This window comes from Callionymus lyra, chromosome 5, assembly GCF_982586985.1.
Source record: "Callionymus lyra chromosome 5, fCalLyr1.hap1.1, whole genome shotgun sequence".
Taxonomy (NCBI): Eukaryota; Metazoa; Chordata; class Actinopteri; order Syngnathiformes; family Callionymidae; genus Callionymus; species Callionymus lyra.
The window spans coordinates 2148240-2173280 of record NC_141822.1 but is presented as its reverse complement, the minus strand read 5'-3'; the positions used below and the strand labels follow the sequence as shown (position 1 = coordinate 2173280).

At 33.2% G+C, this 25041-nt stretch overlaps 1 protein-coding gene across 1 annotated transcript in view; it reads right to left on the bottom strand.

The window, feature by feature from the left end:
* slc38a9 (solute carrier family 38 member 9) overlaps nucleotides 1-22010 on the bottom strand; it is a 41134-nt gene extending 19124 nt beyond the window's left edge. Inside the window, exons 1-8 of the mRNA XM_087790446.1 lie at nucleotides 21794-22010; nucleotides 13743-13856; nucleotides 9154-9280; nucleotides 8571-8689; nucleotides 8444-8507; nucleotides 2412-2505; nucleotides 2063-2233; nucleotides 158-217 (exon numbers count right to left, since the gene is read on the bottom strand). Of these exons, the coding sequence (XP_087646572.1) occupies nucleotides 158-217; nucleotides 2063-2233; nucleotides 2412-2505; nucleotides 8444-8507; nucleotides 8571-8689; nucleotides 9154-9280; nucleotides 13743-13843 (736 nt within the window). The 5' untranslated portion in view covers nucleotides 13844-13856; nucleotides 21794-22010. The remainder of the gene's footprint in view (nucleotides 1-157; nucleotides 218-2062; nucleotides 2234-2411; nucleotides 2506-8443; nucleotides 8508-8570; nucleotides 8690-9153; nucleotides 9281-13742; nucleotides 13857-21793) is intronic.
* Nucleotides 22011-25041: the final 3031 nt, after the last annotated feature.

Sequence of the window (25041 nt, the reverse complement as noted above, 5' to 3'; positions counted from 1 at the left end):
AAGTTGTGTTTATAGGTAAAGTTGTGTTGTGTTGTGTAAGTTGTGTTTAAAGGTAAAGTTGTGTTGTGTTGTGTAAATTGTGTTTATTGGTAAAGTTGTGACAGATTCTAATCTTGTAGGAAGTGACGACCATATAAGTAATAATTAAAGATTGTACCTTTGTTTGATCCGTTGGTTCCGTACTCTGAATCTGCTGAGCTCACATTGTGAGTGTAGTCTGTGAAGCAGAAGATGTGGGTTTAAAATAACACAGCAGTAACACGGCAGTAAAGCGACAATAACACGGCAGTAACGCGACACCAACACGACGGTAACGCGACGGTAACGCGACGGTAGCGCGACGGTAACGCGACGGTAACGCGACGGTAACGCGACGGTAACGCGACGGTAACGCGACGGTAACGCGGCGGTAACGCGACGGTAACGCGACGGTAACGCGACGGTAACGCGGCGGTAACGCGACGGTAACGCGACGGTAACGCGACGGTAGCGCGACGGTAACGCGACGGTAACGCGACAGTAACGCGACAGTAACGTGACAGTAACGCGACAGTAACGCGACACCAACGGGACAGTAACGCGACACCAACGCGACAGTAACGCGACACCAACGCGACACCAACGCGACAGTAACGCGACAGTAACGCGACAGTAACGCGACACCAACGCGACACCAACGCGACACCAACGGGACACCAACGCGACACCAACGCGACAGTAACGCGACACCAACGCGACACCAACGGGACAGTAACGGGACAGTAACGCGACAGTAACGCGACACCAACGCGACACCAACGGGACAGTAACGCGACAGTAACGCGACACCAACGGGACAGTAACGCAACACCAACGCGACACCAACGCGACACCAACGCGACACCAACGCGACACCAACGCGACACCAACGCGAAACCAACGGGACACCAACGGGACAGTAACGCGACACCAACACAACAGTAACGCGACACCAACGCAACAGTAACGCGACACCAACGGGACAGTAACGCAACAGTAACGCGACACCAACGGGACAGTAACGCGACACCAACGCGACACCAACGCGACAGTAACGCGACACCAACGCGACAGTAACGCGACACCAACGCAACAGTAACGCGACACCAACGCGACAGTAACGCGACACCAACGCAACAGTAACGCGACACCAACGCGACAGTAACGCGACACCAACGCAACAATAACGCGACACCAACGCAACAGTAACGCAACACCAACGGGACAGTAACGCGACAGTAACGCGACAGCAACGCGACAGTAACGCGACAGCAACGCGACACCAACGCAACAGTAACGCGACACCAACGCGACAGTAACGCGACACCACACAACAGTAACGCGACACCAACGCAACAGTAACGCAACACCAACGGGACAGTAACGCGACACCAACGGGACAGTAACGCGACAGTAACGCGACAGTAACGCGACAGTAACGCGACAGTAACGCGACAGTAACGCGACACCAGCGCAACAGTAACGGGACAGTAACGGGACAGTAACGGGACAGTAACGGGACAGTAACGCGGCACGGCAGTAACACGGCAGTAACGCGGCAGTAACACGGCAGTAACACGGCAGTAACGCGGCAGTAACACGGCAGTAACGCGGCAGTAACACGGCAGTACGAATCAGTTCAAGTCCAGGTTTTCGGCATTAAACATCTTTTTTCGTTGTAACAGCACAGTCGCTCCTGTGGTCACGTGCACAGTCGCTCCTGTGGTCACGTGAACAGTCGCTCCTGTGGTCACGTGCACAGTCGCTCCTGTGGTCACGTGCACAGTCGCTCCTGTGGTCACGTGAACAGTCGCACCTGTGGTCACGTGAACAGTCGCACCCGTGGTCACGTGCACAGTCGCACCCATGATCACGTGCACGTCTGTATGAAAGGTCAGGAGTTATTGGTCACAGCTTTTCCATCTCGTAAAATCAAGTTAAAACGCTCGTTATGTTTTACGCGGTGATAAGACCAGAGCCGTTACTGCTGAGATGCTTCATGTACAGACAGTAGAAGATCAGTGACCTGAGAAGAAACACTCACTGTAGATGAACTGGCCAGTGTTGTAGAGGAAGTTGGACATGAGGACCCAGTAGACCACCATGGCTCCCACCAGTGAGACGGTGGAGAAGATCAGGCTGGACCACTGACCAAACTTCCCAAAGTAGTGATGACACACGTCTGGAAACTCCCAGTCGGACGTGTCCACGTAAGCTGCGCAGAAGATCAACACTTTAGAAGAGTCGTGGTTAACACGCTCACAAGTCAGTGTCGTAAAAGAACAGTCATTTCCTGTTGAACAACATCTACACATACTTGCTGTCACAAGTGATCACATCAAGAAAAGTGTTTGGATCATCGGAACAAAATTGAACCTTGACCTTCAACTCACGTATGGATTTGGGCGACTTGAGCGAGATGATGCAACAGTAGAGCATCAACATGCCGGTGAGGACCAGGATGATCATCCCGAAGGTGAAGCCGGACTAGAGAAGAAACAAACCCATGATCAAACACGAAAGAAGAAATGAACCCATGATTAAACACGAAAGAAGAAATGAACCCATGATTAAACACGAGAGAAGAAATGAACCGATGATTAAACACGAAAGAAGAAATGAACCCATGATTAAACAAGAGAAGAAATGAACCCATGATTAAACACGAAAGAAGAAATGAACCCATGATTAAACACAAGAGAAGAAATGAACCCATGATTAAACACGAAAGAAGAAATGAACCCATGATTAAACACGAAAGAAGAAATGAACCCATGATTAAACACAAGAGAAGAAATGAACCCATGATTAAACACGAAAGAAGAAATGAACCCATGATTAAACACGAAAGAAGAAATGAACCCATGATTAAACACAAGAGAAGAAATGAACCCATGATTAAACACGAAAGAAGAAATGAACCCATGATTAAACACGAGAGAAGAAATGAACCCATGATTAAACAAGAGAGAAGAAACGAACCCATGATTAAACACGAGAGAAGAAATGAACCCATGATTAAACACGAGAGAAGAAATGAACCCATGATTAAACACGAGAGAAGAAATGAACCCATGATTAAACACGAGAGAAGAAATGAACCCATGATTAAACACGAAAGAAGAAATGAACCCATGATTAAACACGAGAGAAGAAATGAACCCATGATTAAACACGAGAGAAGAAACAAACCCATGATCAAACACGAAAGAAGAAATGAACCCATGATTAAACACGAAAGAAGAAATGAACCCATGATTAAACACGAGAGAAGAAATGAACCCATGATTAAACACGAGAGAAGAAACAAACCCATGATCAAACACGAAAGAAGAAATGAACCCATGATTAAACACGAAAGAAGAAATGAACCCATGATTAAACACGAGAGAAGAAATGAACCTATGATTAAACACAAGAGAAGAAATGAACCCATGATTAAACACGAGAGAAGAAATGAACCCATGATTAAACACGAGAGAAGAAACGAACCCATGATTAAACACGAGAGAAGAAATGAACCCATGATTAAACACGAGAGAAGAAATGAACCCATGATTAAACACGAGAGAAGAAATGAACCCATGATTAAACACGAGAGAAGAAATGAACCCATGATTAAACACGAGAGAAGAAATGAACCCATGATTAAACACGAAAGAAACAAACCCATGATCAAACACGAAAGAAGAAATGAACCCATGATTAAACACGAGAGAAGAAACAAACCCATGATCAAACACGAAAGAAGAAATGAACCCATGATTAAACACGAAAGAAGAAATGAACCCATGATTAAACACGAGGGAAGAAATGAACCTATGATTAAACACAAGAGAAGAAATGAACCCATGATTAAACACGAGAGAAGAAATGAACCCATGATTAAACACGAGAGAAGAAACGAACCCATGATTAAACACGAGAGAAGAAATGAACCCATGATTAAACACAAGAGAAGAAATGAACCCATGATTAAACACGAGAGAAGAAATGAACCCATGATTAAACACGAGAGAAGAAATGAACCCATGATTAAACACGAAAGAAGAAATGAACCCATGATTAAACACGAGAGAAGAAATGAACCGATGATTAAACACGAAAGAAGAAATGAACCCATGATTAAACAAGAGAAGAAATGAACCCATGATTAAACACGAAAGAAGAAATGAACCCATGATTAAACACAAGAGAAGAAATGAACCCATGATTAAACACGAAAGAAGAAATGAACCCATGATTAAACACGAAAGAAGAAATGAACCCATGATTAAACACAAGAGAAGAAATGAACCCATGATTAAACACGAAAGAAGAAATGAACCCATGATTAAACACGAGAGAAGAAATGAACCCATGATTAAACACGAGAGAAGAAATGAACCCATGATTAAACACTAGAGAAGAAATGAATCTATGATTAAACATGAGAGAAGAAATGAACCCATGATTAAACACAAGAGAAGAAATGAACCTATGATTAAACACAAGAGAAGAAATGAACCTATGATTAAACACAAGAGAAGAAATGAACCCATGATTAAACACGAGAGAAGAAATTAACCCATGATTAAACACGAAATAAGAAATGAACCCATGATTAAACAAGAGAGAAGAAATTAACCAATTATTAAACAGAAGAGAAGAAATGAACCCATGATTAAACACGAGAGAAGAAATGAACCCATGATTAAACACTAGAGAAGAAATTAATCTATGATTAAACACAAGAGAAGAAATGAACCCATGATTAAACACGAGAGAAGAAAAAAAACATGATTAAACACAAAAGAAGAAACAAACCCATGATTAAACACGAGAGAAGAAATGAACCTATGATTAAACACAAGAGAAGAAATGAACCCATTATTAAACACGAGAGAAGAAATTAACCTATGATTAAACACGAGAGAGGAAATTAATCCATGATTAAACACAAGAGAAGAAATGAACCCATGATTAAACACGAGAGAAGAAATGAACCCATGATTAAACACGAGAGAAGAAATGAACCCATGATTAAACACGAGAGAAGAAATGAACCCATGATTAAACACGAGAGAAGAAATGAACCCATGATTAAACACGAGAGAAGAAATTAACTCATGATTAAACACGAAAGAAATGAACCCATAATTAAACACGAGAGAAGAAATGAACCCATGATTAAACACGAAAGAAGAAATGAACCCATGATTAAACAAGAGAGAAGAAATTAACCAATTATTAAACAGAAGAGAAGAAATGAACCGATGATTAAACACGAGAGAAGAAATGAACCCATGATTAAACACTAGAGAATAAATTAATCTATGATTAAACACGAGAGAAGAAATGAACCCATGATTAAACACGAGAGAAGAAAAAAAACATGATTAAACACAAGAGAAGAAACAAACCCATGATTAAACACGAGAGAAGAAATTAACCTATGATTAAACACAAGAGAAGAAATGAACCCATTATTAAACACGAGAGAAGAAATGAACCCATGATTAAACACGAAAGAAGAAATGAACCCATGATTAAACAAGAGAGAAGAAATTAACCAATTATTAAACAGAAGAGAAGAAATGAACCGATGATTAAACACGAGAGAAGAAATTAACCCATGATTAAACACAAGAGAAGAAATGAACCCATTATTAAACACGAGAGAAGAAATGAACCCATGATTAAACACAAGAGAAGAAACAAACCCAAGATTAAACACGAGAGAAGAAATGAACCGATGATTAAACACGAGAGAAGAAATGAACCCATGATTAAACACAAGAGAAGAAATGAACCCATGATTAAACACGAGAGAAGAAATGAACCCATGATTAAACACGAAAGAAGAAATGAACCCATGATTAAACACAAGAGAAGAAATGAACCTATGATTAAACACAAGAGAAGAAATGAACCTATGATTAAACACGAGAGAAGAAATGAACCTATGATTAAACACGAGAGAAGAAATGAACCCATGATTAAACACGAGAGAAGAAAAAAAACATGATTAAACACAAGAGAAGAAACGAACCCATGATTAAACACGAGAGAAGAAATGAACCTATGATTAAACACAAGAGAAGAAATGAACCTATCCTTCAACACGAGAGAAGAAATGAACCCATTATTAAACACAAGAGAAGAAATGAACCCATAATCAGACACAAGAGAAGAAATGAAACCATGATTAAACACGAGAGAAGAAATGAACCCATGATTAAACACAAGAGAAGAAATGAACCCATGATTAAACATGAGAGAAGAAATGAACCCAAGATTAAACACGAGAGAAGAAATGAACCCATGATTAAACAGGAGAGAAGAAATTAACCAATTATTAAACACAAGAGAAGAAATGAACCCATGATTAAACACAAGAGAAGAAATTAACCTATGATTAAACACAAGAGAAGAAATGAACCCATGATTAAACACAAGAGAAGAAATGAACCTATGATTAAACACTAGAGAAGAAATTAACCCATGATTAAACAAGAGAGAAGAAATTAACCAATTATTAAACACAAGAGAAGAAATGAACCCATGATTAAACACAAGAGAAGAAATGAACCTATGATTAAACACGAGAGAAGAAACAAACCCATGATCAAACACGAGAGAAGAAAAAAACTCATGATTAAACACGAGAGAAGAAATGAACCCATGATCGGACACAAGAGAAGAAATGAACCCATTATTAAACACAAGAAGAAAAAAACTCATGATTAAACACGAGAGAAGAAATGAACCCATGATTAAACATGAGAGAAGAAATGAACCCATGATTAAACACAAGAAGAAAAAAACTCATGATTAAACACGAGAGAAGAAATTAACCCATGATTAAACACAAGAGAAGAAACAAACCCATGATCAGACACAAGAGAAGAAATTAACCCATGATTAAACACGAAAGAAGAAATGAACCCATGATCAAACACGAGAGAAGAAACAAACCCATGACCAGACACAAGAGAAGAAATTAACTCATTATTAAACACAAGAGAAGAAATGAACCCATGATTAAACACAAGAGAAGAAATGAACCCATGATTAAACACAAGAGAAGAAATGAACCCATGATTAAACACAAGAGAAGAAATGAACCTATGATTAAACACAAGAGAAGAAATGAACCTATGATTAAACACGAGAGAAGAAATGAACCCATGATTAAACACGAGAGAAGAAAAAAAACATGATTAAACACAAGAGAAGAAACGAACCCATGATTAAACACGAGAGAAGAAATGAACCTATGATTAAACACAAGAGAAGAAATGAACCTATCCTTCAACACGAGAGAAGAAATGAACCCATGATTAAACACAAGAGAAGAAATGAACCCATAATCAGACACAAGAGAAGAAATGAAACCATGATTAAACACGAGAGAAGAAATGAACCCATGATTAAACACAAGAGAAGAAATGAACCCATGATTAAACATGAGAGAAGAAATGAACCCAAGATTAAACATGAGAGAAGAAATGAACCCATGATTAAACAAGAGAGAAGAAATTAACCAATTATTAAACACAAGAGAAGAAATGAACCCATGATTAAACACAAGAGAAGAAATTAACCTATGATTAAACACAAGAGAAGAAATGAACCCATGATTAAACACAAGAGAAGAAATGAACCTATGATTAAACACTAGAGAAGAAATGAACCCATGATTAAACAAGAGAGAAGAAATTAACCAATTATTAAACACAAGAGAAGAAATGAACCCATGATTAAACACAAGAGAAGAAATGAACCTATGATTAAACACGAGAGAAGAAACAAACCCATGATCAAACACGAGAGAAGAAAAAAACTCATGATTAAACACGAGAGAAGAAATGAACCCATGATCGGACACAAGAGAAGAAATGAACCCATTATTAAACACAAGAAGAAAAAAACTCATGATTAAACACGAGAGAAGAAATGAACCCATGATTAAACATGAGAGAAGAAATGAACCCATGATTAAACACAAGAAGAAAAAAACTCATGATTAAACACGAGAGAAGAAATTAACCCATGATTAAACACAAGAGAAGAAACAAACCCATGATCAGACACAAGAGAAGAAATTAACCCATGATTAAACACGAAAGAAGAAATGAACCCATGATTAAACACGAGAGAAGAAACAAACCCATGATCAGACACAAGAGAAGAAATTAACCCATTATTAAACACAAGAGAAGAAATGAACCCATGATTAAACACAAGAGAAGAAATGAACCCATGATTAAACACAAGAGAAGAAATGAACCCATGATTAAACACAAGAGAAGAAATGAACCCATGATTAAACACAAGAGAAGAAATGAACCCATGATCAAACACATGAGTTCACGTTCTAAAGCTAGGTTAAAAGTGTATTTTCAAAGGTGAAGACGATGAAAGTACTTGAGTTAAGGTTCACCTGCTTGATGCCCCAGGGGATGCTGAGGATGGACGTTCCCATCATGGTGTTCCAGATCGCAAATCTGTGCAGAGAGAGAGACAATTAGGATCCAAGGGCTCAGAGGGAGGTTCGTGTGGTGACCAACATGGTGATGATGCTCGGGTTCTTGGCCACGTTGTCGGAGCTGGCCACTTTAAAGGCGGAGCCCAGCGGACTGTAGATGTAGATGTCTTCAGCGGGGGGGATCACGTGGTCGGGGGGGCTCTGTCGGGAAACAAGACCACCTTCATTCTCCTCATTTACTTTATATACTTTTACAAATGTGCAGGTTTACGAAGCATCAAAGGCATGAAGTCATGACGTCACTGCGAGCGCAGACCTGCACCGAGCAGCTCCTTTTGTCCCAATATTATTGTTTATTTTATCCGTTGAATTAGATCATTTTCTTAGCATTTACATCTCAATCGTTAATATGGTCACAGAACTCGCTCGCACAACACACTGATGGAGCGAAAGAATCTGTGTTTCCATCATCGACGAATACTTGTTGACAAACAAACACGGATGTTGCCGTTATTTCATTGGAGATGATTGAAAATATCAATTGAAATATAAATGGTTTGAAAAAATACTTCAATTATCTTTAACTCGTTCAACATGTTCCACACCGAGAGCTCCAGGTGTTTGAGGAGCTGCAGGTGTGAGCCCTGAATGATTGACAGTCGTACCAGCAGGCGGTCGGAGGATCCGGTCAGTTTACTGTAGTAATGGACTCTGCTGTTGAGAACCGCCGCCTCAGCAGAAACTCTGTCCTGCGGCTCAGACATGAGGTGTCGAGGATCCACATGGAAGGGTCTGAAGGAGACAAACATATATATGACTGTACCTGACGGTTATTGAATAACATTTACACTTTTTATGTTAAAAATGTTAGTTTAGTTACATTATAGTTGAAAATTGTTTGATTATAGTTTAAATTGTTTGATTATAGTTGAAAATTGTTTGATTATAGTTTAAATTGTTTGATTATAGTTGAAAATAGTTTGATTATAGTTTAAATTGTTTGATTATAGTTGAAAATAGTTTGATTATAGTTGAAAATTGTTGGATTATAGTTTAAATTGTTTGATTATAGTTGAAAATAGTTTGATTATAGTTGAAAATTGTTGGATTATAGTTGAAAATTGTTTGATTATAGTTGAAAATTGTTTGATTATAGTTGAAAATTGTTTGATTATCGTTGAAAATTGTTTGATTATCGTTGAAAATTGTTGGATTATAGTTGAAAATTGTTTGATTATAGTTAAAATAGTTTGATTATAGTTAAAATAGTTTGATTATAGTTGAAAATTGTTTGATTATAGTTAAAATAGTTTGATTATAGTTAAAATAGTTTGATTATAGTTGAAAATAGTTTGATTATAGTTGAAAATTGTTTGATTATAGTTGAAAATTGTTTGATTATAGTTGAAAATTGTTGGATTATAGTTGAAAATAGTTTGATTATAGTTGAAAATTGTTGGATTATAGTTGAAAATAGTTTGATTATAGTTGAAAATTGTTGGATTATAGTTGAAAATTGTTTGATTATAGTTGAAAATTGTTTGATTATAGTTGAAAATTGTTTGATTATAGTTGAAAATTGTTGGATTATAGTTGAAAATTGTTGGATTATAGTTGAAAATTGTTTGATTATAGTTGAAAATAGTTTGATTATAGTTGAAAATTGTTGGATTATAGTTGAAAATTGTTGGATTATAGTTGAAAATTGTTTGATTATCGTTGAAAATTGTTTGATTATAGTTGAAAATTGTTTGATTATAGTTGAAAATTGTTTGATTATAGTTGAAAATTGTTTGATTATAGTTGAAAATTGTTTGATTATAGTTGAAAATTGTTAGATTATAGTTGAAAATTTTTGATTATAGTTGAAAATTGTTTGATTATAGTTTAAATTGTTTGATTATAGTTAAAATAGTTTGATTATAGTTGAAAATAGTTTGATTATAGTTGAATATTGTTTGATTATAGTTGAAAATAGTTTGATTCTAGTTGAAAATTGTTTGTTTATAGTTGAAAATTGTTTGATTATAGTTTAAATTGTTTGATTATAGTTAAAATAGTTTGATTATAGTTGAAAATTGTTTGATTATAGTTGAAAATTGTTTGATTATAGTTTAAATTGTTTGATTATAGTTAAAATAGTTTGATTATAGTTGAAAATAGTTTGATTATAGTTGAAAATTGTTTGATTATAGTTTAAATTGTTTGATTATAATTGAAAATTGTTTGATTATAGTTGAAAATTGTTTGATTATAGTTTAAATTGTTTGATTATAGTTGAAAATTGTTTGATTATAGTTTAAATTGTTTGATTATAATTGAAAATTGTTTGATTATAGTTTAAATTGTTTGATTATAATTGAAAATTGTTTGATTATAGTTTAAATTGTTTGATTATAGTTGAAAATTGTTTGATTATAGTTTAAATTGTTTGATTATAATTGAAAATTGTTTGATTATAGTTGAAAATAGTTTGATTATAGTTGAAAATAGTTTGATTATAGTTGAAAATAGTTTGATTATAGTTGAAAATTGTTTGATTATAGTTTAAATTGTTTGATTATAGTTAAAATAGTTTGATTATAGTTGAAAATTGTTTGATTATAGTTGAAAATTGTTTGATTATAGTTTAAATTGTTTGATTATAGTTAAAATAGTTTGATTATAGTTGAAAATAGTTTGATTATAGTTGAAAATTGTTTGATTATAGTTTAAATTGTTTGATTATAATTGAAAATTGTTTGATTATAGTTGAAAATTGTTTGATTATAGTTTAAATTGTTTGATTATAGTTGAAAATTGTTTGATTATAGTTTAAATTGTTTGATTATAATTGAAAATTGTTTGATTATAGTTTAAATTGTTTGATTATAATTGAAAATTGTTTGATTATAGTTTAAATTGTTTGATTATAGTTGAAAATTGTTTGATTATAGTTTAAATTGTTTGATTATAATTGAAAATTGTTTGATTATAGTTGAAAATTGTTGGATTATAGTTGAAAATAGTTTGATTATAGTTGAAAATAGTTTGATTATAGTTGAAAATTGTTTGATTATAGTTGAAAATTGTTTGATTATAGTTGAAAATGATGTGTTCATGGATGACCAACATTAATTCACATATAAAAGTGTTTGATAACATGAAAATGTTTATTTATAGATAAAACTCTCATAATGTACGTGAATTTTAAAAATGGAAACATTAACTTTTCGTCACTGAAGACTCAGACTAAGATTTCTGAAAACAATGTTTTCTTTTTTGTATTTTTGGAAGAAACTTTTTCAAAAAGAAGTTGAACATAATCAAGAACATGTTGATATAATAGTTAAATGTCAGTAGATTGAACGAGAAGTAAGTAAGTAATATTTGTAGGTAGAACGTTTTCAAGCATTAATCTTCAGACGTGGTTGAATATATTTACAGTCAAGGATTATTGGGTTAATTTAACAGAAGATTTGAGGTTGGAAACCAACACGTGGACTCCAGGAACCTTCATCGCTGCACCTGATGGTCAGGACGTGTTAAATACCAAAGTGGATTAAAACTGGAGTCGAGGTCGCATGAACTCAAGAGTCAGTCTTGCATTTTAGAGTCAACTTGACAACAGTTTCCTGGAAGAACAAGCCAGTGTTAAAACACAGTCTTGTGTTCATGACTGGGTTTATAAGAATAGCTACAACTGATACACACACACACACCTGACAAACACACCTGACAAACACACACCTGACGCACACATAATGCTAACACAATAATACCATAATGCTAACATAACAATACCAAAATGCTAACATAACAATACCATAATGCTAATATAACAATACCATAATGCTAAGACAATGCTAACATAACAATACCATAATGCTAACATAACAATACCATAATGCTAACATAACAATACCATAATGCTAATATAACAATACCATAATGCTAAGACAATGCTAACATAACAATACCATAATGCTAACATAACAATACCATAATGCTAAGACAATGCTAACACAACAATACCATAATGCTAACACAACAATACCATAATGCAGAATATAATATAATATAATATATATATATATATATATATATATATATATATATAAATATATATATATATATATATATATATATATATATATATATATATATATATATATATAAATATATAATATAATGCATAGTGCACGAATGCTCCTACCCAGGTGCAAAACAAATAGACTCAGGGACTCATTCATTCCTCGGGCTATTAAATTGTACAATTCTGAGTTCGGGGGCAGGAGTGGAGTGAAAGTATCTGGATGTTCTGTTCCATGTTAGTCTGTATCCTTTGTCTTTGTTGTTTTTCTTTGACCTATGTTCTTTATCTTTATCTTTATACTTAGATTGTGTCTTCTTGTTCTTTTTCTCTTTATGTTCATCTTATTTTATTGGCTATTGGAAAATAAAAAAATTCCCGAAGGAGACCTCCTGAGGGATCAATAAAGTTTTACCTTACCTTACCTTAATGCTAACATAACAATACCATAATGTTAAGACAATGCTAACATAACAACACCATAATGCTAACATAACAATACCATAATGCTAACATAACAATACCATAATGCTAAGACAAAGCTAACATAACAATACCATAATGCTAAGACAATGCTAACATAACAATACCATAATGCTAAGACAATGCTAACATAACAATACCATAATGCTAAGACAATGCTAACATAACAATACCATAATGCTAAGACAATGCTAACATAACAATACCATAATGCTGAGACAATGCTAACATAACAATACCATAATGCTAAGACAATGCTAACATAACAATACCATAATGCTAAGACAATGCTAACATAACAATACCATAATGCTAAGACAATGCTAACATAACAATACCATAATGCTAAGACAATGCTAACATAACAATACCATAATGCTAAGACAATGCTAACAGTTAGCCACCAGACGAGTATCCATCACAATAGTCTTCTGAAGATCTTTGGATCTACACTCGACCTTCATGACCTTCACACACACATTCTGAGGATTGTGAGTCACGGATGTGAAAGTCGTCTTCCTTGAATTTCTCTTGATTGATTCTTATCCAGGCGTTAAATTCCAACTGATTATGAGCCTCACCTTGAGTTGAAAGGTCAAAAGGTCACGTCTGTGTTTTGGAGGTGAAGGTCGAGTCTCATTGAATATATATGCGTGTGCGTGTGTGTGTGTGTGTTTGTGTGTTTGTGTGTTTGTTTACCTTTTGACCTTGAAGTCCAGCGAGTCCGTGGATCCCTGGTGTGAAGAATAACTTCCAACATTGTGCTGAGAGGTCAAGAGAGGTCGCGCTTCTTCCTCCATGTTCCTCACACGACTGCAACACAATTGTTACACAAACATCATCACACGACTGCAACACAATTGTTACACAAACATCATCACACGACTGCAACACAATTGTTACACAAACATCATCACACGACTGCAACAACAATGGTTACACAGATTCAACATAATTACTGACATGTTGGATTAGATTTGACATAAATACTGACATGTTGGATTAGATTTGACATGATGAATTAGATTTGACATACATACTGACATGTTGGATTATATTTGACATAATTACTGACATCTTGGATTATATTTGACTTAAATACTGACATGTTGGATTAGATTTGTCATAAATACTGACATGTTGGATTAGATTTGACATGATGAATTAGATTTGACATACATACTGACATGTTGGATTATATTTGACATAATTACTGACATCTTGGATTATATTTGACTTAAATACTGACATGTTGGATTAGATTTGTCATAAATACTGACATGTTGAATTAGATTTGACATAAATGCTGACATGATGAATTAGATTTGACATAAATACTGACATGTTGGATTAGATTTGACATAATTACTGACATCTTGGATTAGATTTGATTTAAATACTGACATGTTGGATTAGATTTGACATAAATACTGACTTGTTGGATTAGATTTGACATAAATACTGACATGTTGGATTGGATTTGGCATAAATACTGACATGTTGGATTGGATTTGACATAAATACTGACATGTTGGATTAGATTTGACATAAATACTGACATGTTGGATTAGATTTGACATAAATACTGACATATTAGATTTAACATAAATACTGACTTGATGAATTAGATTGAACATAAATACTGACATGTTGGATTAGATTTGACATAAATACTGACATGATATTAGATTGAACATAAATACTGACATGTTGGATTAGATTTGACATAAATACTGACATGTTGGATTAGATTTGACATAAATACTGACATGATGAATTAGATTTAACATAAATACTGACATGTTGGATAAGATTTGACATAAATACTGACATGTTGGATTAGATTTGGCATAAATACTGACGTGATATTGATTGAACATAAATACTGACATGATGAATTAGATTTAACATAAATACTGACATGTTGGATTAGATTTGACATAAATACTGACATGTTGGAATAGATTCGGCATAAATACTGACATGTTGGATTAGATTTGACATAAATACTGACATGTTGGATTAGATTTGACATAAATACTGACATGTTGGATTAGATTTGACATAAATACTGACATGATGAATTAGATTTGACATAAATACTGACATGTTGGATTAGATTTGACATAAATACTGACATGTTGGATTAGATTTGGCATAAATACGGACATGTTGGATTCGATTTGACATAAATACTGACATGTTGGATTAGATTTGACATAAATACTGACATGTTGGATTAGATTTGACATAAATATTGACATGTTGGATTAGATTTGCCATAATTACTGACATGATGAATTAGATTTGACATTAATACTGACATGTTGGATTAGATTTGACATAAATACTGACTTGATTAATTAGATTTGACATAAATACTGACATTTAGAATTCGATTTGACATAAATACTGACATGTTGGATTGGATTTGACATAATTACTGACATCTTGGATTATATTTGACTTAAATACTGACATGTTGGATTAGATTTGACATAAATACTGACATGTTGGATTAGATTTGACATAAATACTGACGTTGGATTAGATTTGACATAAATACTGACATGTTGGATTGGATTTGACATAAATACTGACATGTTGGATTATATTTGACATAAATACTGACATGTTGGATTATATTTGACATAATTACTGACATCTTGGATTAGATTTGACATAAATACTGACATGATATTAGATTGAACATAAATACTGACATGTTGGATTAGATTTGACATAAATACTGACATGTTGGATTAGATTTGACATAAATACTGACATGATGAATTAGATTTAACATAAATACTGACATGTTGGATAAGATTTGACATAAATACTGACATGTTGGATTAGATTTGGCATAAATACTGACATGATGAATTAGATTTAACATAAATACTGACATGATGAATTAGATTTAACATAAATACTGACATGTTGGATTAGATTTGACATAAATACTGACATGTTGGATTAGATTTGACATAAATACTGACATGTTGGATTATATTTGGCATAAATACTGACATGTTGGATTAGATTTGACATAAATACTGACATGTTGGATTAGATTTGACATAAATACTGACATGTTGGATTAGATTTGACATAAATACTGACATGTTGGATTACATTTAACATAAATACTGACTTGATGAATTAGATTTAACATAAATACTGACATGTTGGATTATATTTGGCATAAATACTGACATGATATTAGATTGAACATAAATACTGACATGTTGGATTAGATTTGACATAAATACTGACATGTTGGATTATATTTGACATAAATACTGACATGATGAATTAGATTTAACATAAATACTGACATGTTGGATAAGATTTGACATAAATACTGACATGTTGGATTAGATTTGGCATAAATACTGACGTGATATTGATTGAACATAAATACTGACATGATGAATTAGATTTAACATAAATACTGACATGTTGGATTAGATTTGACATAAATACTGACATGTTGGATTAGATTTGACATAAATACTGACATGATGAATTAGATTTAACATAAATACTGACATGTTGGATAAGATTTGACATAAATACTGACATGTTGGATTAGATTTGGCATAAATACTGACATGATGAATTAGATTTAACATAAATACTGACATGATGAATTAGATTTAACATAAATACTGACATGATGAATTAGATTTAACATAAATACTGACATGTTGGATTAGATTTGACATAAATACTGACATGTTGGATTAGATTTGACATAAATACTGACATGTTGGATTATATTTGGCATAAATACTGACATGTTGGATTAGATTTGACATAAATACTGACATGTTGGATTAGATTTGACATAAATACTGACATGTTGGATTATATTTGACATAAATACTGACATGTTGGATTACATTTAACATAAATACTGACTTGATGAATTAGATTTAACATAAATACTGACATGTTGGATTAGATTTTACATAAATACTGACATGATATTAGATTGAACATAAATACTGACATGTTGGATTAGATTTCACATAAATACTGACATGTTGGATTAGATTTGACATAAATATTGACATGTTGGATTAGATTTGACATAATTACTGACATGATGAATTAGATTTGACATAAATACTGACATGTTGGATAAGATTTGACATAAATACTGACATGTTGGATTAGATTTGACATAAATACTGACGTGATATTGATTGAACATAAATACTGACATGATGAATTAGATTTAACATAAATACTGACATGTTGGATTAGATTTGACATAAATACTGACATGTTGGATTAGATTTGGCATAAATACTGACATGTTGGATTCGATTTGACATAAATACTGACATGTTGGATTAGATTTGACATAAATACTGACATGTTGGATTAGATTTGACATAAATACTGACATGATATTAGATTTAACATAAATACTGACTTGATGAATTAGATTTAACATAAATACTGACATGTTGGATTAGATTTGACATAAATACTGACATGTTGGATTAGATTTGGCATAAATACTGACATGTTGGATTCGATTTGACATAAATACTGACATGTTGGATTAGATTTGACATAAATACTGACATGTTGGATTAGATTTGACATAAATATTGACATGTTGGATTACATTTGACATAATTACTGACATGATGAATTAGATTTGACATAAATACTGACATGTTGGATTAGATTTGACATAAATACTGACTTGATGAATTAGATTTGACATAAATACTGACATTTAGAATTAGATTTCACATTAATACTGACATGTTGGATTAGATTTGACATAAATATTGACATGTTGGATTAGATTTGACATAATTACTGACATGATGAATTAGATTTCACATAAATACTGACATGTTGGATTAGATTTCACATAAATACTGACATGTTAGATTAGATTTGCCATAAATACTGACATGATATTAGATTTAACATAAATACTGACATGATATTAGATTTAACATAAATACTGACTTGATGAATTAGATTTAACATAAATACTGACATGTTGGATTAGATTTGACATAAATACTGACATGTTGGATTAGATTTGACATAAATACTGACATGATATTAGATTTAACATAAATACTGACTTGATGAATTAGATTTAACATAAATACTGACATGTTGGATTAGATTTGACATAAATACTGACATGTTGGATTAGATTTGACATAAATACTGACATGATATTAGATTTAACATAAATACTGACTTGATGAATTAGATTTGACATAAATACTGACATGTTGGATTAGATTTGACATAAATACTGACGTGATGAATTGGATTTGATTAAAATGCTGACATGTTGGATTAGATTTGACATAAATACTGACATGATGAATTGGATTTGATTAAAATGCTGACATGTTGGATTAGATTTGACATAAATACTGACATGATGAATTGGATTTGATTAAAATGCTGGCATGTTGGATTAGATTTGACATAAATACTGACGTGATGAATTGGATTTGATTAAAATGCTGACATGTTGGATTAGATTTGACATAAATACTGACATGTTCGATTAGATTTGACATAAATACTGACGTGATGAATTGGATTTGATTAAAATGCTGACATGTTGGATTAGATTTGACATAAATACTGACATGATGAATTGGATTTGATTAAAATGCTGACATGTTGGATTAGATTTGACATAAATACTGACATGATGAATTGGATTTGATTAAAATGCTGACATGTTGGATTAGATTTGACATAAATACTGACATGTTGGATTAGATTTGACATAAATACTGACATGATGAATTAGATTTAACATAAATACTGACATGTTGGATAAGATTTGACATAAATACTGACATGTTGGATTAGATTTGGCATAAATACTGACATGATGAATTAGATTTAACATAAATACTGACATGATGAATTAGATTTAACATAAATACTGACATGTTGGATTAGATTTGACATAAATACTGACATGTTGGATTAGATTTGACATAAATACTGACATGTTGGATTATATTTGGCATAAATACTGACATGTTGGATTAGATTTGACATAAATACTGACATGTTGGATTAGATTTGACATAAATACTGACATGTTGGATTAGATTTGACATAAATACTGACATGTTGGATTACATTTAACATAAATACTGACTTGATGAATTAGATTTAACATAAATACTGACATGTTGGATTATATTTGGCATAAATACTGACATGATATTAGATTGAACATAAATACTGACATGTTGGATTAGATTTGACATAAATACTGACATGTTGGATTATATTTGACATAAATACTGACATGATGAATTAGATTTAACATAAATACTGACATGTTGGATAAGATTTGACATAAATACTGACATGTTGGATTAGATTTGGCATAAATACTGACGTGATATTGATTGAACATAAATACTGACATGATGAATTCGATTTAACATAAATACTGACATGTTGGATTAGATTTGACATAAATACTGACATGTTGGATTAGATTTGACATAAATACTGACATGATGAATTAGATTTAACATAAATACTGACATGTTGGATAAGATTTGACATAAATACTGACATGTTGGATTAGATTTGGCATAAATACTGACATGATGAATTAGATTTAACATAAATACTGACATGATGAATTAGATTTAACATAAATACTGACATGTTGGATTAGATTTGACATAAATACTGACATGTTGGATTAGATTTGACATAAATACTGACATGTTGGATTATATTTGGCATAAATACTGACATGTTGGATTAGATTTGACATAAATACTGACATGTTGGATTAGATTTGACATAAATACTGACATGTTGGATTATATTTGACATAAATACTGACATGTTGGATTACATTTAACATAAATACTGACTTGATGAATTAGATTTAACATAAATACTGACATGTTGGATTAGATTTTACATAAATACTGACATGATATTAGATTGAACATAAATACTGACATGTTGGATTAGATTTCACATAAATACTGACATGTTGGATTAGATTTGACATAAATATTGACATGTTGGATTAGATTTGACATAATTACTGACATGATGAATTAGATTTGACATAAATACTGACATGTTGGATAAGATTTGACATAAATACTGACATGTTGGATTAGATTTGACATAAATACTGACGTGATATTGATTGAACATAAATACTGACATGATGAATTAGATTTAACATAAATACTGACATGTTGGATTAGATTTGACATAAATACTGACATGTTGGATTAGATTTGGCATAAATACTGACATGTTGGATTCGATTTGACATAAATACTGACATGTTGGATTAGATTTGACATAAATACTGACATGTTGGATTAGATTTGACATAAATACTGACATGATATTAGATTTAACATAAATACTGACTTGATGAATTAGATTTAACATAAATACTGACATGTTGGATTAGATTTGACATAAATACTGACATGTTGGATTAGATTTGGCATAAATACTGACATGTTGGATTCGATTTGACATAAATACTGACATGTTGGATTAGATTTGACATAAATACTGACATGTTGGATTAGATTTGACATAAATATTGACATGTTGGATTACATTTGACATAATTACTGACATGATGAATTAGATTTGACATAAATACTGACATGTTGGATTAGATTTGACATAAATACTGACTTGATGAATTAGATTTGACATAAATACTGACATTTAGAATTAGATTTCACATTAATACTGACATGTTGGATTAGATTTGACATAAATATTGACATGTTGGATTAGATTTGACATAATTACTGACATGATGAATTAGATTTCACATAAATACTGACATGTTGGATTAGATTTCACATAAATACTGACATGTTAGATTAGATTTGCCATAAATACTGACATGATATTAGATTTAACATAAATACTGACATGATATTAGATTTAACATAAATACTGACTTGATGAATTAGATTTAACATAAATACTGACATGTTGGATTAGATTTGACATAAATACTGACATGTTGGATTAGATTTGACATAAATACTGACATGATATTAGATTTAACATAAATACTGACTTGATGAATTAGATTTAACATAAATACTGACATGTTGGATTAGATTTGACATAAATACTGACATGTTGGATTAGATTTGACATAAATACTGACATGATATTAGATTTAACATAAATACTGACTTGATGAATTAGATTTGACATAAATACTGACATGTTGGATTAGATTTGACATAAATACTGACGTGATGAATTGGATTTGATTAAAATGCTGACATGTTGGATTAGATTTGACATAAATACTGACATGATGAATTGGATTTGATTAAAATGCTGACATGTTGGATTAGATTTGACATAAATACTGACATGATGAATTGGATTTGATTAAAATGCTGACATGTTGGATTAGATTTGACATAAATACTGACATGATGAATTGGATTTGATTAAAATGCTGACATGTTGGATTAGATTTGACATAAATACTGACATGATGAATTGGATTTGATTAAAATGCTGACATGTTGGATACCATTTGACATAAAACAACATTGAAAACATCAGGAAGTCTTTGTTTCTCAACATGAAGTGCTGAGTCTGCGATCGAGACTCGGCTCAATAGGTCCAACAGTGAGTCACTCAAACCTCCAGACAGTGTTTATCGACCACAACAGACCAAGAATTCTTGAAATACTCACAGATTGTTGAGTTCCTGTCGAGTCAGCAAAGATCCAGACTCTCTCTCGTCATTTCATTTTCCCGCCGCGACAACCAGCTGTGACTGAAGTCTGTGGAGAAGTTTGTGTTTGACGGACATTAAGGTTCGCCTGGAGCGACAACACAACAGACTCTTGTTGTTTGCGACCGGCCTCCTCTTCCTCTCGCCTGTTTTGATTGTGCTCCACGCGCAGTAAACCCCCAAATAATTCTGCCAGAACTGCTCGGAGCCTCTTCTTCTGATGGGTTTATGGCGTAGAGTTGCAATATCGCCACCTACTGGTTTGGAGTGTGAGTCAGAATCTAATGTTTCCCTTTATTTTAAATATTCTATAGATAAATAAATGATTGTAAATTGAAAAGATGTTATAATATATGAATTAATGTTGTTCTTCTAAGATAATCAAGTTCTAAATCATAACAGTTTCACTGGAATCAATGTATTTTTTAAATCCATTTTTAAATTAATAATTGGTGTTTCTCAAAAAAGAAAGACGAACAGTTTTATTAACGTCGACTCTAACTTGACTGACACATGAATCATTCGAGACAAACTTACTTACTTTCTTACTTCATGTCGTCGTGTTTTGGTCAAACAGCGCCTCCTGGCGGAATGTTGGTGTTTCTACGTTTGTGAGGCTTTGGAATTCAAACCTGCGACTTCTGTCCTGTTTACAAGCAGATCAATAATCATAATAATAATAATAATTTCTAACATGTGAAGAATACAGAAGTAAATGTAACAACAGATTTACAGGATTGTTGTTATATTGTTATTATTATTATTATTTTATTTATTATTTTTAAATACGTGTTATTATAAATGTAATTATAATTTAAATAATATTGTTATTATTAGAGTGAAGAAGAACAAATGACTATCAGAAGTGGTTTAACCGATCATTGAAGGTCTTGTCGTTCGCTATATTCATGTTCAAAACACTTTAATACATTATTATAATTATTGACTATTGTTGGTGAAGGAGATGATTAAAGTCTAATAACAAGCACTTAAAGTGTTGATTTATTCATGACGTGTTTCCTGATTGTTTCTCAACTTGACGAGATTTGTTGGCGATGATTGTGAAGGATCATGAGATCATCAAGCTTTAATCTCTTATCTCCGAATCATTTACATATAGAATCACGCAGGGGGTCAAGGAAGGATTTACCTCAAGGGCTGCTGGGAAATTTACATGAGACGGAAACTATTTTTGTCATTATTATTATTATTAATAATATTATCATTATCGTCTTCACCAACATCATCAATTTCAATATTTTGTATTTATATCGATACTATTATTATTATTATTATTATTATTATTGTTATTATCAATACATTTATTATTTGAATCATCATGTCCATCATTATTATTATAATTCTTAATTAATATATTGATCAACCAATCAGAAGTTTCTCGATCTTGTTAAAGTTAAACGTCATCGCTTCTTAAAAACCTGTTTAATTGTTTAAATCAAGGTTCAAGAGTCACGACAACAGAGAGAATCTTGTAAAACATTTAATGATCAACATAAAAAAAGGAAAACTGTTCAGTACAACCAGTTAACATTTACATCAACAAACCTCTTTTCTTCCTTTTCAACGTAACATTGATATATATTGAAATATAGACTGAAATATAGATTGAAATATAGATTGAAATGTGCTGCAGCTGCTACATGACGTCACAGCTGAAGGACGCTCGATCGCGTCCAACACTGATGACGCGACGCTCGTGCGCGTCTTCTTCAAAGGAAACGATGAGCTCGTGCCACTTCCCAAAAGTCCTCTCGTGACGTCACTCCTGCCGCACGAGAGTCTCCGGGGAGCGGCAGGTTTGAAGGGATGACGTCACGGTTACATTCCTGCATGCATGAGCTGAAGCACCGTTGATGACGTAGCACCGTTGATCTATGACGCTGGACTATCATGCAAACATCTCATCCAGAGTCGCTACAGTAAACAAAGTCTAGAAAAACATCTGCGACTTCAGTGGCTGCAGAACTTACCTTGTTTTTTCAGTGAAATTTTGGTGTTTTTACCTTTTTTTTGTTGGATAATTGAAATATTGTTTTGTTTATTAAGAATTGACGTTTTCAGAATTTAATATTTTTAAAATCGACCATAGAGTTTGATATTCTGACTCCAAATGAGTCCAAAAATAAATGTTTTAATTCAATATTTTTTAAATTCCTAGTGTTTTTAATTCAATATAAATATTGTTATAAAAGTGTCTCCAGACTAAAGCAACAGAGCACAGATCTACTGATCGATCAATGTGACTGATGTCAGTAGCTGCTCAACTAAAGGTTTGATCAGTATCTCTGTGATCTGTTGCTTTAGTCTGGAGACTCTGTTATCATTTATATCATTTATATCATTTAGAATTGATCTATTGAATTTAAAAGACTATGAATTACAAAATATTGCATTTAGAAATGATGTTTTTTAAATATTGTAATTAGAATATTGAACTCTATGTGTAAAAAAAAACATTTGTTTAAAAATATATATTTTTTAATTATTAAAATTAGTTGAATAATTATTAATAATAATAAAAAATATATTTTTGAATCAATCTTTAAACGACTGATTCTGATAAAACGATGAAATGGTTCAAACGACGACATTTCAAGAAAAAGGTTTAAAGTATAAGTACATAGTTCTGGCGTCACTGAAGTACTAACATCATTGTACAGCACGAACACTGGTTACACGTAAGTACACACTCGTCGTGTCACGACGGCGTCACATTCACACCACCTCAGGTCTGTGTGTAGCCATGAGCGCGGCGGTGCTCCTGTGGAAACTAAGATACAGTCGAGTTGTTGAGGGTCGTTAAGGCGTCAGGGTCGGAACATTAACAGTCCGGGTCGAGCCTCGGGTCGAGCCTCGGGTCGAGCCTCGGGTCGAGCCTCGGGTCGAGCCTGGGGTCGAGCCTCGGGTCGAGCCTCGGGTCGAGCCTGGGGTCGAGCGAGGAACGCCTTCATCTTTGTGTCACTTTTCATCACAACAAACACACAACTCTACATGGTCACTGGGATAAATGCTGCAACACAGTTGACTCGATGGATGGAAGGACGTTAGTGTCGGAACATTGTTCAGGTTTGACAGAAACCTTGTCTCCAGACATCACTCACGGAGCTCAGAGCCACTGATCAAACTCTCAGCCAATCATGCGACGCGCAGACGATCACGTGACGACCTCCAAGGTAAGATGACAAC